The sequence below is a fragment of the Colias philodice genome, chromosome 1, assembly GCF_061535455.1.
Source record: "Colias philodice isolate Cphi_HAF_F1 chromosome 1, ilColPhil1 Martin Lab GWU primary, whole genome shotgun sequence".
Classification (NCBI taxonomy): domain Eukaryota; kingdom Metazoa; phylum Arthropoda; class Insecta; order Lepidoptera; family Pieridae; genus Colias; species Colias philodice.
In genome coordinates this window covers 5,152,246-5,169,281 of record NC_143086.1, presented here as the reverse complement: position 1 = coordinate 5,169,281, position 17,036 = coordinate 5,152,246, and the positions used below count along the sequence as shown (strand labels likewise).

At 36.0% G+C, this 17,036-nt stretch overlaps 1 protein-coding gene across 1 annotated transcript in view; it reads left to right on the top strand.

Moving 5' to 3' along the window:
- LOC149491114 (uncharacterized) overlaps positions 1–17,036 on the top strand; it is a 52,095-nt gene that overhangs the window by 6,165 nt on the left and 28,894 nt on the right. The window contains exon 5 of the mRNA XM_089700142.1: positions 6,288–6,416. Within this exon, the coding sequence (XP_089556268.1) occupies positions 6,288–6,416 (129 nt within the window). The remainder of the gene's footprint in view (positions 1–6,287; positions 6,417–17,036) is intronic.

Below are 17,036 nucleotides of genomic sequence, written 5' to 3'. Positions count from 1 at the left end.
ATCTCAGAACTGTGAGACATAAATAAAAATACACTACAATACCAAGTTCCTACATAACTTGAAATAGACATCCAATATGAGGAAATCCTAAAAATGCTATCGTCTAAGAGGAAATGGGCGAACGGAATACAGGAATCTATAGTCGTGCGAGATACGGTGTAGAATTTATATCAATAGATATGGAATAGAAGTAGCGGTGCTCCGCGGTTTTACCCGCATTACTCCGGTTTTGTTGGTCTTAGCGTTATGACTTATGATATAAAACCTTACTCACGTGATGATAATATTATGTTGCCTATAACCTTCCTCGATAAATGGGCTATCTAACACCGAAAGAATTTTTCAAATCTGACCAGTAGTTCCTGAGATTAGCGCGTTCAAATGGGGTCGTCACATTCCTACGCCTTCATTAATATTCTTATTAATATTATATTACATTTATCTGAAATAAATGAAAATAAATAAAATTTCTGACGTATTGAGAGGTCTTATAAGTTAGACGTGTCTATTGAACTTTAACTCAGAAATATATTGTATGATTAATTATTTGAAGTTATTATTACAAAGTCTTATAAATGGTTCTAAGTGTCTCGTATTATTCCGTTCCTCATATTTTTAAATATGTAAGTTTGAGAAACTTTGTTTTACGAATTTTAGGTATATAAGTTTTATAACGTATATCATAATAATATGACCAACATTGTATTTATTGTACTTACATACCATTAGCCATAGGAGATAGTACAATCAAATAATAGGTAATCTTAATCTAAATCATTAATTCATTATTAATATAATTTTGATTTAAACAATAAATAAACAACACTAATGTAAAATAATTTTAAAAATAAATAAATCACAAACACCTTTTTTACTCACTCTGATATTAAGTAATCCACTTTAAATATGCTTAATCCATTTTATTCCACAGTCAAAAACTTGGACGCCTACAAGCCACTTTTGCGTAAATTATTTTTATAAAACGATATGACCTTATAAGTATTAAGAAATATAAAAATATTACTTGGATAAACATTTCCAATACTTCAAAATCTACATTATACAGATATAGTCGTACATAAAACATGTTATACAACACAAATACATAATACGAGGAAACAGCCCGGTGTTACGTGGACGACTGGCCCGGCCAGGCTCGGGGCAAATCTGACAGGGTGTAGCGTGAATTATTCTGTACAACATGCCGGACCCGCACCGAGCCGGAGCCGGGAAACAATACCCACCGATATGTTCTGGTACGGTGTAGTGAAGTGAATCATCCTTAAACACAGATATAGTCGTACATAAAGCATGTTATACAACACAAATAATACGAGGAAACAGCCCGGTGAAACGTGGACGACTGGCCTGGCCAGGCTCGGTGCAAATCTGACAGGGTGTAGCGTGAATTATTCTGTACAACATGCCGGATCCGCACCGAGCCGGAGCCGGGAAACAATACCCACCGATATGTTCTGGTACGGTGTAGTGAAGTGAATCATCCATAAACACAGATATAGTCATACATTAAACATGTTATACAACACAAATAATACGAGGAAACAGCCCGGTGTAACGTGGACGACTGGCCCGGCCAGGCTCGGTGCAAATCTGACAGGTAGCGTGAATTATTCTGTACAACATGCCGGACCCGCACCGAGCCGGAGCCGGGAAACAATACCCACCGATATGTTCTGGTACGGTGTAGTGAAGTGAATCATCCTTAAACACAGATATAGTCGTACATAAAGCATGTTATACAACACAAATAATACGAGGAAACAGCCCGGTGTAACGTGGACGACTGGCCCGGCCAGGCTCGGTGCAAATCTGACAGGGTGTAGCGTGAATTATTCTGTACAACATGCCGGACCCGCACCGAGCCGGAGCCGGGAAACAATACCCACCGATATGTTATAGTACGGTGTAGTGAAGTGAATCATCCTTAAACACAGATATAGTCGTACATAAAACATGTTATACAACACAAATAATACGAGGAAACAGCCCGGTGAAACGTGGACGACTGGCCCGGCCAGGCTCGGTGCAAATCTGACAGGGTGTAGCGTGAATTATTCTGTACAACATGCCGGATCCGCACCGAGCCGGAGCCGGGAAACAATACCCACCGATATGTTCTGGTACGGTGTAGTGAAGTGAATCATCCATAAACACAGATATAGTCGTACATTAAACATGTTATACAACACAAATAATACGAGGAAACAGCCCGGTGTAACGTGGACGACTGGCCCGGCCAGGCTCGGTGCAAATCTGACAGGTAGCGTGAATTATTCTGTACAACATGCCGGACCCGCACCGAGCCGGAGCCGGGAAACAATACCCACCGATATGTTCTGGTACGGTGTAGTGAAGTGAATCATCCTTAAACACAGATATAGTCGTACATAAAGCATGTTATACAACACAAATAATACGAGGAAACAGCCCGGTGTAACGTGGACGACTGGCCCGGCCAGGCTCGGTGCAAATCTGACAGGGTGTAGCGTGAATTATTCTGTACAACATGCCGGACCCGCACCGAGCCGGAGCCGGGAAACAATACCCACCGATATGTTCTGGTACGGTGTAGTGAAGTGAATCATCCATAAACACAGAATATATAGTCGTACATTAAACATGTTATACAACACAAATAATACGAGGAAACAGCCCGGTGTAACGTGGACGACTGGCCCGGCCAGGCTCGGTGCAAATCTGACAGGGTGTAGCGTGAATCATTCTGTACAACATGCCGGACCCGTACCGAGCCGGAGCCGGGAAACAATACCCACTGATATAATATTCTGGTATGGTGTAGTGAAGTGAATCATCCTTTAACACAGATATAGTCGTACATAAAACATGTTATACAACACAAATAATACGAGGAAACAGCCCGGTGTAACGTGGACGACTGGCCCGGCCAGGCTCGGTGCAAATCTGACAGGTAGCGTGAATTATTCTGTACAACATGCCGGACCCGCACCGAGCCGGAGCCGGGAAACAATACCCACCGATATGTTCTGGTACGGTGTAGTGAAGTGAATCATCCTTAAACACAGATATAGTCGTACATAAAACATGTTATACAACACAAATAATACGAGGAAACAGCCCGGTGAAACGTGGACGACTGGCCCGGCCAGGCTCGGTGCAAATCTGACAGGGTGTAGCGTGAATTATTCTGTACAACATGCCGGACCCGTACCGAGCCGGAGCCGGGAAACAATACCCACCGATATGTTCTGGTACGGTGTAGTGAAGTGAATCATCCATAAACACAGATATAGTCGTACATTAAACATGTTATACAACACAAATAATACGAGGAAACAGCCCGGTGTAACGTGGACGACTGGCCCGGCCAGGCTCGGTGCAAATCTGACAGGTAGCGTGAATTATACTGTACAACATGCCGGACCCGCACCGAGCCGGAGCCGGGAAACAATACCCACCGATATGTTCTGGTACGGTGTAGTGAAGTGAATCATCCATAAACACAGATATAGTCGTACATTAAACATGTTATACAACACAAATAATACGAGGAAACAGCCCGGTGTAACGTGGACGACTGGCCCGGCCAGGCTCGGTGCAAATCTGACAGGTAGCGTGAATTATACTGTACAACATGCCGGACCCGCACCGAGCCGGAGCCGGGAAACAATACCCACCGATATGTTCTGGTACGGTGTAGTGAAGTGAATCATCCTTAAACACAGATATAGTCTTACATTAAACATGTTATACAACACAAATAATACGAGGAAACAGCCCGGTGTAACGTGGACGACTGGCCCGGCCAGGCTCGGTGCAAATCTGACAGGGTGTAGCGTGAATTATTCTGTACAACATGCCGGACCCGTACCGAGCCGGAGCCGGGAAACAATACCCACTGATATAATATTCTGGTACGGTGTAGTGAAGTGAATCATCCTTTTACACAGATATAGTCGTACATAAAACATGTTGTTATACAACACAAATAATACGAGGAAACAGCCCGGTGTAACGTGGACGACTGGCCTGGCCAGGCTCGGTGCAAATCTGACAGGGTGTAGCGTGAATTATTCTGTACACCATGCCGGACCCGCACCGAGCCGGAGCCGGGAAACAATATCCACTGATATGTTATAGTACGGTGTAGTGAAGTGAAACATCCTTAAACACAGATATAGTCGTACATAAAACATGTTATACAACACAAATAATACGAGGAAACAGCCCGGTGTAACGTGGACGACTGGCCCGGCCAGGCTCGGTGCAAATCTGACAGGTAGCGTGAATTATTCTGTACAACATGCCGGACCCGCACCGAGCCGGAGCCGGGAAACAATACCCAACGATATGTTCTGGTACGGTGTAGTGAAGTGAATCATCCTTAAACACAGATATAGTCGTACATAAAGCATGTTATACAACACAAATAATACGAGGAAACAGCCCGGTGTAACGTGGACGACGGGCCCGGCCAGGCTCGGTGCAAATCTGACAGGGTGTAGCGTGAATTATTCTGTACAACATGCCGGACCTGCACCGAGCCAGAGCCGGGAAACAATACCCACCGATATGTTCTGGTACGGTGTAGTGAAGTGAATCATCCATAAACACAGAATATATAGTCGTACATTAAACATGTTATACAACACAAATAATACGAGGAAACAGCCCGGTGTAACGTGGACGACTGGCCCGGCCAGGCTCGGTGCAAATCTGACAGGGTGTAGCGTGAATTATTCTGTACAACATGACGGACCCGTACTGAGCCGGAGCCGGGAAACAATACCCACTGATATAATATTCTGGTACGGTGTAGTGAAGTGAATCATCCTTTAACACAGATATAGTCGTACATTAAACATATTATTGTAGTCTTCTCCGGATTCAATTTTAGCCCCACTATTCGTCATCATTGTGCTATGTGCAATCATTGTGCAATCATTGTGCTATTCGCCAAAACGTCAGGGTGCGACAGCGTGTAGCGTGCATTATTCCTTACAACATGCCGGGACCAGACCGTGCCGCAGCCGGGAAACAATACCCACCGATATGTTCCGGCTTGGTGAAATGAATCATTCTTTAACATATTTTCTTGACAAACATTTCGCTTCGTTTTTAATAGATAATCTTCAGAGTAACTTCACTTCTTCGATGAACTGACGTTGAGCCATAGCGGCTGAATCTTCTGACGAGTTACATACATCGAAAGAAATTTAATAGGTTCAGACGCCACGACTGAAGAAATCTTCTCGTTTCAGAACTTCTTACTACGTAGATAATGCAGAACATGAATGAAGATTGATAGAAACACCCATCGAGTACATAATAAGGTTAATGAAAAAACAAAATTAACCGTAATTGAGTGTCAATAATGTATTGTGTGGCTTTAATAACAAACAATAAATAGAGTTAAAAGTAAACTAAAAAAAAATTGGATGTCTGTAAAGTCGGTTTACTGACGATAGTTGAACGTGACGACGTCCGATTGTGCTTCTTTGTCGCTCGTTCCGCGCTCTCGCTTGCACTTCAAGCCTTATATGGAACGCCTCAGAGCGAGGTAACGCCGCATGAGTCATGTTTTTTCGTGCGTGCAGCCGGCTCTATCGAAGTATAAGACGTTGTCACGACAAAAACACGCTTATCGAACTGGGATAAACGTAAAAACTTATAATTATAATTTGTGTTCGTTAAAAGGGGGTCAAAATCGAGTCTAAATGTCTTTCAGAAGCATACAAACATACAGGTATAGCTAATATAAACGTGTTAATGATGACTGACAATTTAAAATATAGTATCAAGATAAGCAATTTCGTGGATGCTGTGATATAAACAATAGACAATTTTATAGATATTATGAGACTCTTACTTATTGGATGTTGAATGCGAGCCTTAATTTTGTATTACGTAATTTTTTTAACTACCTATATTGTATTATATTATTATAAAAGGGCTCAAACTAATAACAGATTTTTTTGGCCAATTGTTTAAACATAGACCAGGGCCGATAATGTTTGAAACAAAGAAAAATGAAATATTAAATTCGTAAAACAAGTTTCTCAAACAAAAAGAAATAATAATAGATGGTAAATAAATCGATTATGAATCACTCGTCACTTTTTTTAGATAACTACAAACGTAGGAACGTAATTACTGAGTTTTGAAATAATAATAATTAAACATAATACACAAAAATATTAAGTCCATAGATTTGTATAATAAAATGAATTTGAAACTAACAAAATTGAATTGCTTTATTTCAATTAATGAATTCTCCCAATTTTCAGCTTTTCAAGTTTACATTTCTTTGGGGAACGTTCTCAACATTATTTATAGTGATTGTCCTTTTGTTTTCAACGTACACGACCACAGCGTTCTACCAGATAATGGATTTAACTGATGCGAAAAAGAAATACGTGAGTTATTTTATATTATTGTAATTGTTATACAAACAAATAAGAGGGGGTGTGGGGGAAAGTGACGGCACTGCATGATTCGTCTTAGTACTGTCACTTTCTCATACTGGATTAAGTAGTTACTACTATAAGAGGTCACGGTAACCTTTTATTTAAATCAAGCTATAGGTGGGGGTCCTGCCCATCGTCAGTGTTCCCTCCGGCCAAAGCAAGCTGGTCGTCTCCAGCTTGCTTTGGCCGGACAGGGGTCTCCCACGGGAGCGTTCAGGTCCGCGGGATCGCTACTCCCCGACACCTCGACAGAAGGTGCCCTGCGGGCTTATTATTTGTTGACTAAAGAAATAATGCAAAATGAAGGAAAATACTATTGGAAAGTACATACACAAATAAAATAATATTCGCGTAGTGTAAATCAAAGCTCCATTCATGATAATTTAGAGAAAAAAAAATCAGAATAAATAAAAATTAATTAATGTTCAATACAATAGAAAATTTAATAGTTTTTAAATATCAACGATACAACATTTAACTACTTAAGAGTGAAAATATTAAGTAACCTATTAAGTATTGCTTTATTATTATCATGTCACGAATAATTTAAATGATAAAGGCGGTACTTAGGCCTCGTTAAATATTTAGAACTAAAATTAGAAGATGACTGCATACAGACTACAGAGGTAGATGCTATTTTCGCGCCAAAAAGAATTCGCAATGAGCCGCTAATAGTGCTGAGAAGACTTAACTCATTGTTTATATGAGTGCTATGCTATAAGGCCGTTTTAGTAAGACATTAAACAAATAAAAAAATTAAATTGAAATAACTATAAAATGTGTCTTATATATATAGAATCACAGATAATATAATACTATACTAGGAAAATGTAAATTTCTTTAAGTGTTGTAATTTTCTTATAGTATTCAAAATGTTGCAGATTTACGGGTAATATTTCAATTAACATAATATGTATAAAAACTTGTAAAAAATAGGTACGGCAATGTGAGTAAATTCACAATAAATTTTAAAAGCAATAAAAGAAATACACGTGATCACGAACCTCTGCCGATTGGCCCTCCAAATGACCCGCCCGTGTTGACTGGCGGCGCTCGATACTTGCTGCAGAGGGCAATCGCCCTGAACAGCATTCCCCGTGCAGTCTCCGTTGGAGGCTGCACGTGAGACGAACCTCACGACGACGAAACTCTGCGTCAATCTGGAAAAAAGAAGATTTATCATAGTTTTTGTCAATGTCAGATTCAAAGTATACCCAAATTTTTTAACAAAAATCTAGATCGCCTTACTGTTAGAACTAAACGAAATTTATACGGTGTCAAACGGGAGGCATTTGCTCTAAAATAAAAAGAGTATTTTCAAAATTGGTTCATCCAGTCAAAAGTTCTGAAATTTTAGTCCGTCACGTCAGTCATCTACTAATATACAGTACTCCAAAAGTAATAATGCGCATAGATCACGAACCTCTGATAACCCCACGATTGCGAATATATCTTTGTTGGATTGATTTACTTGGAAAATTTTATTTACTGAAGCTGGTGTAAAGATGGAAGAAAAGAAGGTTAAAATAACAGAAAATTTATATTGTATAAATATTGGTTTTCAAACACAGGTTTACATTTAAACCATATAAAACTAAGTTGAAAACAAAACCAAGAAGGGTATGTATGTATATAAGGTAATAGCAGCTCTATATAATTCCACACAGAGAGAACACGTGCAGTCACCACCAATATTTAAAGACGACTGACGGATTTTTGAGTTTTTTGACTGACAGGCTACCGTCACCTACCGCCCGATTTGTTTTTGATTGTGTATGACCGTGAATTGACTTCTATTTCTTTTGAAGAAGGTGTAAAATGCAAGTGCATTGTTTAGGGCTCTTACGATTCAATGATTCGAGTGTTTTCGGAAATACGACAATTAGCGAAGATCTGCATGCGCATTATTAATTTTGGAGTACTGTATGCCGTGTAATTATTATGTAAACCACCTTAGCAGCATTCTAATTAAGTGACGTGGATAAAATATTGTAAAACAAACTTACATACCCTCAAAAAAGATGAAGCTAATATTATATAACATCTATACTATATAAGTAATCAAAACCCAAATTCCGCACTGTAAACAAAATAGCCAATCCATACTAATCCATACTAATATTATAAATGCGAAAGTAACTCTGTCTGTCTGTCTGTTACTCAATCACGCCTGAACTACTGAACCAATTTGCATGAAATTTGGTATAGATATATTTTGATACCCGAGAAAGGACATAGGATAGGATTTATCCCGGAAATCCTACGGGAACGGGTTTTTCTCTGAAAACGCGGGCGAAACTGCGGGCGGAAAGCTAGTAGGTATTGAATATAGCTGATCCAGCTGTCAATATTGACAAATTACCAGAAGTCACGCTAAATTTGTGTTTTCATTGGTAACTGGAAAATTGGAGGGTAATCGGCAAGTTGCGTGGGGATTTTAGCTCATAGCCAGATTAAGGTTGATGTTCCGACCGTCCCTCCATACATTTTTGATTACCTCTAAACACTTAACACAGACACTATTTCTTTAAAACTAATCATTTTATCACTTCTCTATAATGAAATGTGTGCGCGTTCGACCTTTTTAATCAATAATTTACAATATTTACTTAGAAAAACAACAGTAAAATACCGGAAAAATTTGACACTTCTACAGTAGTGTGCGTGACTTTTGCCAAGCGAAACACGACATAAAGCACGACATCTAGCGCATAGACTATATACTTATTACAGATCTAGCGCGTCAATGTCTAAACGAAAGGCGATGTTTAGACATTGACGCGCTAGATGTCGTGCATTCGCGTTCGTTATCTTATGCATAATGAGCATAATTCTAATAAATCAAAGTTCTGTGTAAAAATTGAGTAATTTCATTTCCAATCGTTCAAAGAAAATAACAATAAAATAAAATAAAACTAATGACCTTAGAAACTATGTTTTTTTTTATTTATTACTCATTATTGTTCGTCCGTCGTAGGTCTGTAAACTGTATTGTACACTGAAGGTAAATGGTACTGTAGGTACTTTAGTTCGGCGTCGTCGCTCGTCGGCTTGATATAAAATTACATTCTTGATTTCATTGACACGCGCTATGATTTGCGCGCGGAATTTCTTGTGTTGTGAATTTATTTTTGTATGCTATGCATTTTAATTGATTCAAATTGCAATGTTTCTCTAGTATGCATTTGAGACTATATTGTAAATTGTAATAATTGATCGTGGGTATAGTAATTAATTATTCTAATAACGCAATTAGTAATATATGTATTTTCGGTGGGATTCAAAACAAAAAATTGGCCCGTGATTTTTATGAAATTTCACCACATTGCAAATCACATCAATCATAGTTCATACACATGTATGACGAAAGTGATTAGTATTGTGGCTAACATTGACTCATCAGTTCATCACTGAAACCAGTGATAAATCAGTACCTATATCATATTGTGTTTGAATATTTTTAAACAATGATATAAGTATACAATTATTATAAATCGGTAAACTATCAAAGTAATCACAAACTTGCAAACATTGGTAAAATGTCCAGTAGTTTATGAGCCTATTCATTACAATCAAACAAACAAACAAAGTTTTCCTCTTTATAATATTAGTGTAGACAAACACTATGAATACGATCACGAATGCAAATTCGGGGATTTTCTAATTATTGCTAAATAATAATTGAATTCGTTTTGAAATACTCTATAATTTTTAGTGTATAAATAGACATTTATAATGTGGTGCTCATTTTTTTTGTACTGCTAACGCTATTGTAGGTACCTATTTTCGTTGTTTTATTTCAAGTGAACACGGCCATACAATTTTGTCACGAGCCGCCTATGATTGTAGGTACTTTTGTTAGGCTCCTTCGTCGTCCGCGTCGGCTCGAAAGTTCTTGATTTCATTGTCACGCGCTATGATTTGCGCGCGGATTTTCTTGTGTTGTGAATTTATTTTTGTATTATTATTATTTTTTATTTATTTTTTTATTTTATTGATTCAAATAAAATATTTCACTAGTATGCATTTGAGACTATATTGTATTATGTATAATTTATCGTAGGTATAGTTATTCTTATAACGCAGTTATATTTTCGGTGGGACAATTTGACCCGTGATTTTTCTGAAATATCACCACGTTGCAAATCACATCAATCATACACACGTATGACGAAAGTATAGTGGCTATAATTGACTCATCAGTTCATCACTGAAACCAGTGATAAATCAGTACATATATCATATTTTATTGTGTTTGAATATTTTTTAAACAACGATATATACAATATTATTATAAATCGGTAAACTACCAAAGTACTTCCGAATTTTCAGACAGACAAACAAGTAGTTTGAACACGCAGTTTTCTTATACTAGTAGCAAAAATCAAAACCATAATATTATGTTTCCCTACTATATTTTACTAAAAGTCGAGTGCGTCGAAATCGTAAATAATAATATGTTTTTCACCTTCCTGGTTATTTTCCCATAGTAAATAGTGTTTTAGGTTTGTTGTTGTAGGTAGGAATAATAATAATTATTCTTACATGTTGGTTATGAAATGTATATTGAAATAATTTACTTTTACAAATCATTAGTGATATAAGTTTTGAGTGAAAATGCTTGGATCAGCATAATATTATATGGTACTTCAAATACATGTTTTGATAAAAAAAACAATAGTGTAATAAAATAAAACTGCGTTTTATTGTAATCAATGTTGACAATTTTAAATTCCAAAATTATTGATCAATAAAATAGTTTACACCAACAAATATAACTTTTATTTTTATAACAATCGTTCATAATATAAACCGTAGCAGGTGGCGTTTTGAAGTTCTGTCTACTCAGTACTCATACAGAAAAATGGAAAACTTGTTTTTTTTGTAAACAATTTATTACTCATGTTGTTTGGCAACTCGAAGCGTTGTCGTCCGTCGTAGGTACTTTTGTTCGGCGTCGCGTCGTCGTCCGCGTCGGCTTGATATAAAACATTCTTGATTTCATTGACACGCGCTATGATTTGCGCGCGGAATTTCTTGTGTTGTGAATTTATTTTTGTATGCTATGCATTTTAATTGAATCAAATTGCAATATTTCTCTAGTATGCATTTGAGACTATATTGTAATAATTGATCGTGGGTAGGTATAGTAATTAATTATTCTAATAACGCAATTATATTTTCGGTGGGATTCAAAACAAAAAATTGGCCCGTGATTTTTATGAAATTTCACCACATTGCAAATTATATATTATACAATTACAATTACAATTATTATAAATCGGTAAACTATCAAAGTAATTACAAACTTGCAAAATATGCTTTTCCGAATTTTCAGACAGACACACAATTTTATTAGTTTGTTTTAGCAAAGTAGGTACCTATACCTATACGCTTACGTCGCGCGTCGCGTCGTCGAAAACGGTGCGCCCAGAAACAAACATACCTAATTCAGTTACAATCCTTTTTTTGTTCCGTAATTTATTGTATTTATTCTAATACGATTTTTTTTATTCGTCGGCCAGTTCTACTAGGTATAAAAAGATAAAATTGAAATATAATTATTGTAGCGACAGCCATATTATGTTACTATGTTTTCGTAAATATGTTTTTCACCTTCCTGGTTATTTTCACATAATCTTATCTTCTTATATATAAAAATGAATCGCAAAATGTGTTGGTAAGCGCATAACTCGAGAACGGCTGAACCGATTTCGATCATTCTTTTTTTATTATATTCCTTGAAGTACGAGGATGGTTTTTATGTAGAGAAAACGTAAATATTATGTACCACGGGCGAAGCCGGGGCGGACCGCTAGTATATATATATAAATGAATCGCAAAATGTGTTGGTAAGCGCATAACTCGAGAACGGCTGAACCGATTTCGATAATTCTTTTTTTATTATATTCCTTGAAGTACGAGGATGGTTCTTATGTAGAGAAAACGTAAACATGTACCACGGGCGAAGCCGGGGCGGACCGCTAGTCTTATATATAAAAATGAATCGCAAAATGTGTTGGTAAGCGCATAACTCGAGAACGGCTGAACCGATTTCGATAATTCTTTTTTTATTATATCCCTTGAAGTACGAGGATGGTTCTTATAGCTAGAGAGCTAGTTAGTTTAGTTTTAGTGCAGTGGCAGTGTAAATGTTGTTGTTGAGGTTATGTAAATTTAACACTTTAGTTAACTACCAAGATATAAAGAAATGAGGATAGGACACAATAACTATTGGTTGAGGTATTTATAAACTCATAATATACTTTTAAAAAAATCACGTTTTAATAAATTTCTAGAATTAAATTAGAACAGCTGATTCAAAATAGCCTAAAAAATCTTAATAATAATAATTACGCTTCACAGCAAGAAGAAATGTACCATATGTACCCGCACAAAGTCGATATTGTGTTGCCTACCGTTCGACTCAATGGCTAGGGTTGTAACTACCTTTAATAATTATTACCAAACTAATAAACCGAGTGATGCGAAATAACCATAATTCTTTTAGAGTTTGATAAAATGATCAGGCAGGTATTTTCTTTAATCCTCTGAATTCTCGGTTACTAAATTGTATCGTTGAAATTATTCTTAATCGCGTAAATTTAATAAATAATCATATGGAAAACACTTTTCATTTGTTTTTTTACTTTCACGCCCAACTACTATACAATAATTACGTTGTTTCGGTATTTTGACGAGAAAACGCAGGAAACATCCGTTGTATCATTTTAGATAGATTGTATATTTTGTATCTGTAGAATTGAAATCAAAGCTATGTATATGTTGTCTCCATTCTTTTCTTATCGGATTGTTGATCCCAATGCGAATGCGTCACTTAAATTTTATAAAAGACAATTAAGAACATCAAAAATAAAGTGATACGTAAATATTTCACAGTGCAATATATTATGTAATTAATAATAATTATATATTTATGAAAAAATAATTACATCAGATTTAATAATAGCAATTGTTTTGAATGTACATAATATGAATAAATGATTACATCATAATAGTAATAATCACAATTGTTTTATTTCCCATTTGTTGCAACCCTAGCATATTTTCATGTAGCAGCAGAAGTACCTACACTGGCGGCGCGGCGGCATCGTGCGACATCAAAGGCATTGCCTTACTAGGTAAGTTTATAATGACTCATTTCCTTATTATATAATTTACGTTTTACTTTTACAGAATCCGATTCAATGGATTATGAAGACGAGTCACACAACGCCATACGATAGTGATGATGAATGAACATTTCAATAAATGCATGCGTGTTTTTTTATGTTGTTTTGTAATTGTTAATTGTTTCTTAAATAAAGAAATAAACTAAATATTTAAATGATGATTTGTTATTTGCAACACAACTTTATATTTGAGATTCTTTACAAATGTATATTTAGTTTTGTATCATCAAATTTATAAATTTTATTCCATAGTTTTCAAAATTAAATGTAAATGACCATAAAAACATTAATAAAGTAAATCATTGATGTAAGGTCAGGGAACGTAATACATATATACATCTGACCATGTAGAAGCTAAGTCTTGTTGACTGCTGAAGTCTGTAAAGTTTTGTTGTCTGCTGAAGTCTGTACGCAATGAAAATGTCTGCCGTTTCGAAAATAAGTTTTTAAGACCCTAATAAATAAAATATATGAATGGCAGATCTGGTCAAATACTTTCAAAATTGTATTTTTTTCAGCACTTTCATAAGTGTCTGCCAGAATGTTATCCGCGTGATAATGGTCTGCCATTGTTATTTTCCGATAGTAATAATAATCTATTTTCAAATATCAAAATGGCAGACGTGGTCAAATGGTTTCAAAGTTCGCCAAAAATTTCCACCTGTCTTACCTAAGCGCGCGCCCCGTCCACCACTCTGGGCTTAGTGACTCCTCATCTCATGTATAGTAGGTATAGGGGAATCAACACACAAAAATCCAGGTCTGGTCAAATACATACAGGTAGCTTTGCGCTAGCTCTCTAGCTATTACTTCTTATGGAGAGAAAACGTAAACATGTACCACGGGCGAAGCCGGGGCGGACCGCTAGTAAATAATAAAATAATAAATAGTGTATTAGATTTGTTATTGTATCTTGTATACCTACGAATAATTATTCTTACGTCTTGTTGGGAAATGTTCAAATACCTACCTATTGAAATAATTTACTGTTACAAATCATTAGTGTTATTAGTTTTGAGTGAATAGGCATGGATCAGAAATTCAGAATATAATATGCTACTAACTACTCAAATACATACATGTTTACACAACAAACACCACTGACCTCTATAACTATAAGTTATAGAGGTCAGTGACCGTCAGTGACAAACACTATGGATACCTACGCTCGCGAATGCAAATTCGGTGATTTACTAATTATTGATACCTAGTCATTGAATTCGTTTTGAAATAGCCTGTACTTTGTAATTTTTAGTGTTATAGACATTTATAAAATGTGGTGCTCATTTTTTTGTAATAAATCATCCCGAACGCTATTGTATTTTCGTTGTTTTATTTCAAGTAAACACCTATACAATTTTGTCACGAGCCGCCTCTGGCCTCTGGGTGAAATAAACAAGTCAAATGATTTTTGTTCTAATTGTATTTTGGTAGTAGTTTGTTTAGAATTTACATTACCATTGTTTAATTTTTATTTTGTATTTGCAGTAAAATAAAAAGATGAAAAACTTCATTAGGTATATTGTACGACACCTCACTCTGAATCGCGCTAGCGAAATTTTTTCGTTACAGAGCACATATACAACTTTCGGACAATCTTCATTGAGGCCGGCCGGCAAATCGAGTATGTCGAGAAACTTCACTTATTCGATGGAGGTATTCTACCTTCCTTCCTCCACAGTTGTGGGACCCCGACGTGCATTGAACACGCAGCTTTCTGATACTAGTAGCTAAAATCAAAACCACAGATATGTCTGTGATCAAAACCATAATAATATTTTTACCTATTATTTTACTAAAAGTCGAGTGCATCGAAATCGTAAATATGTTTTTCACCTTCCTGGTTTTTTTTCCATAGTAAATAGTGTTTTTGATTTGTTGTTGTATGAATAATTATTCTTACTTGTTGGTTATGAAATGTATATTGAAATAATTTACTTTTACAAATCACTAGTGATATTAGTTTTGAGTGAAAATGCTTGGATCAGCATAATATCATATTTGCTACTTCAAATACATGTTTTGATAAAAAAAAAACAATAGTGTAATGTAGGTAATAAAATAAAACTGCGTTTTATTGTAATCAATTTTGACATTATTTATTTCCCAAAATTACAACAAAATAGTTTACGCCAACAAATATAACTTTTATTTTTATAACAATCCTACTTGTTTTACATTCACGCCATCTAGACTTAAATCTTTATCATTTTTGTATACGTCTGTGTGTGTAAACGACCCTGTATGCAATGACAGATGTTATAATGCATTTTTTTACCGAATTGGGTGGATTTTAAGGCAATGATATGACATATTTCAATAAAATATAATATTCAGTAACCGCCATGACTATTCCTACGACCTTAATCTTTTCCAATTACGCAAAAACTCAAATAAACTAGAAATGTAGAATTCAGCGCCATCTAGCGGGATATTGGCTGGGAACAGATCGTAGCAATCACCTTAAGTCGATTGGCCGAATATCGGTGTTGGTTTAGTATTAACCGGTTGAAAGAGTTTGCACGTATAACCCAGTATTTCGCATATTCGAATTCGAATTGGTTGGCGCCAGTTTATACAGTAAATACGAGGTGTATGATATTTTGCATATGAGTCATATAAATACATACATGTAGGTATAAGTCTGCACTGAACATATAACGTAGTATATGTATAGTATACATCTGGGCTGTAATCCACTGAATTGAGTAACGTCTATATAATTAATGGAAAAATCAATGGGCGGAAAGACAATGTCGTCTTTATTTTGCAAGCTTGTATTTCAAGTGCAGCTTAACGCCTCCCGTGATAGTTTGTTTACATAGTAAAACGTATTTTTTAGCCTTGTTCTTGAATAACAAAGGGCACTAGTTTATTCTAGGAAGAATGACGCCTTCACACATTTTGTATTCATTTAAATTTTTATAAAATACTTTCACAACGAGGGCCTTAATAAAGACGCTCCTTGGTCTTTAGCGTGTATTTTAAACGTTATTATAAAATGGAAAATCCTAGGTTAAGGCCACGCTGTAGTGAGAGCGATTTGTAAGCTTGAACCTCACCTAGATACTGTCGTTTTTCTTTTACAATTGTTTACTGTTTCATTACGTTGTGCTCTTGAGAAAATAATGGAGATATATTTTAACGTAATTGCATGTGCTTGTTAATTGCAATTGTATTGTTGTTGCACTCTGAAAAATTACACTTGTTCTATCTTTTCGAATTATAAAAATCATTATTAAAAGCTTTCATTTATGTTTATTAAGACAGAAAAGATTTATTCAATTAATGTACATCTGAGATATGGATTCAAAGAGAATCTGCAACTAGTCATCTTAGTTTGAATGTCCCCCATCCTAAATGAAGATGTATGTAG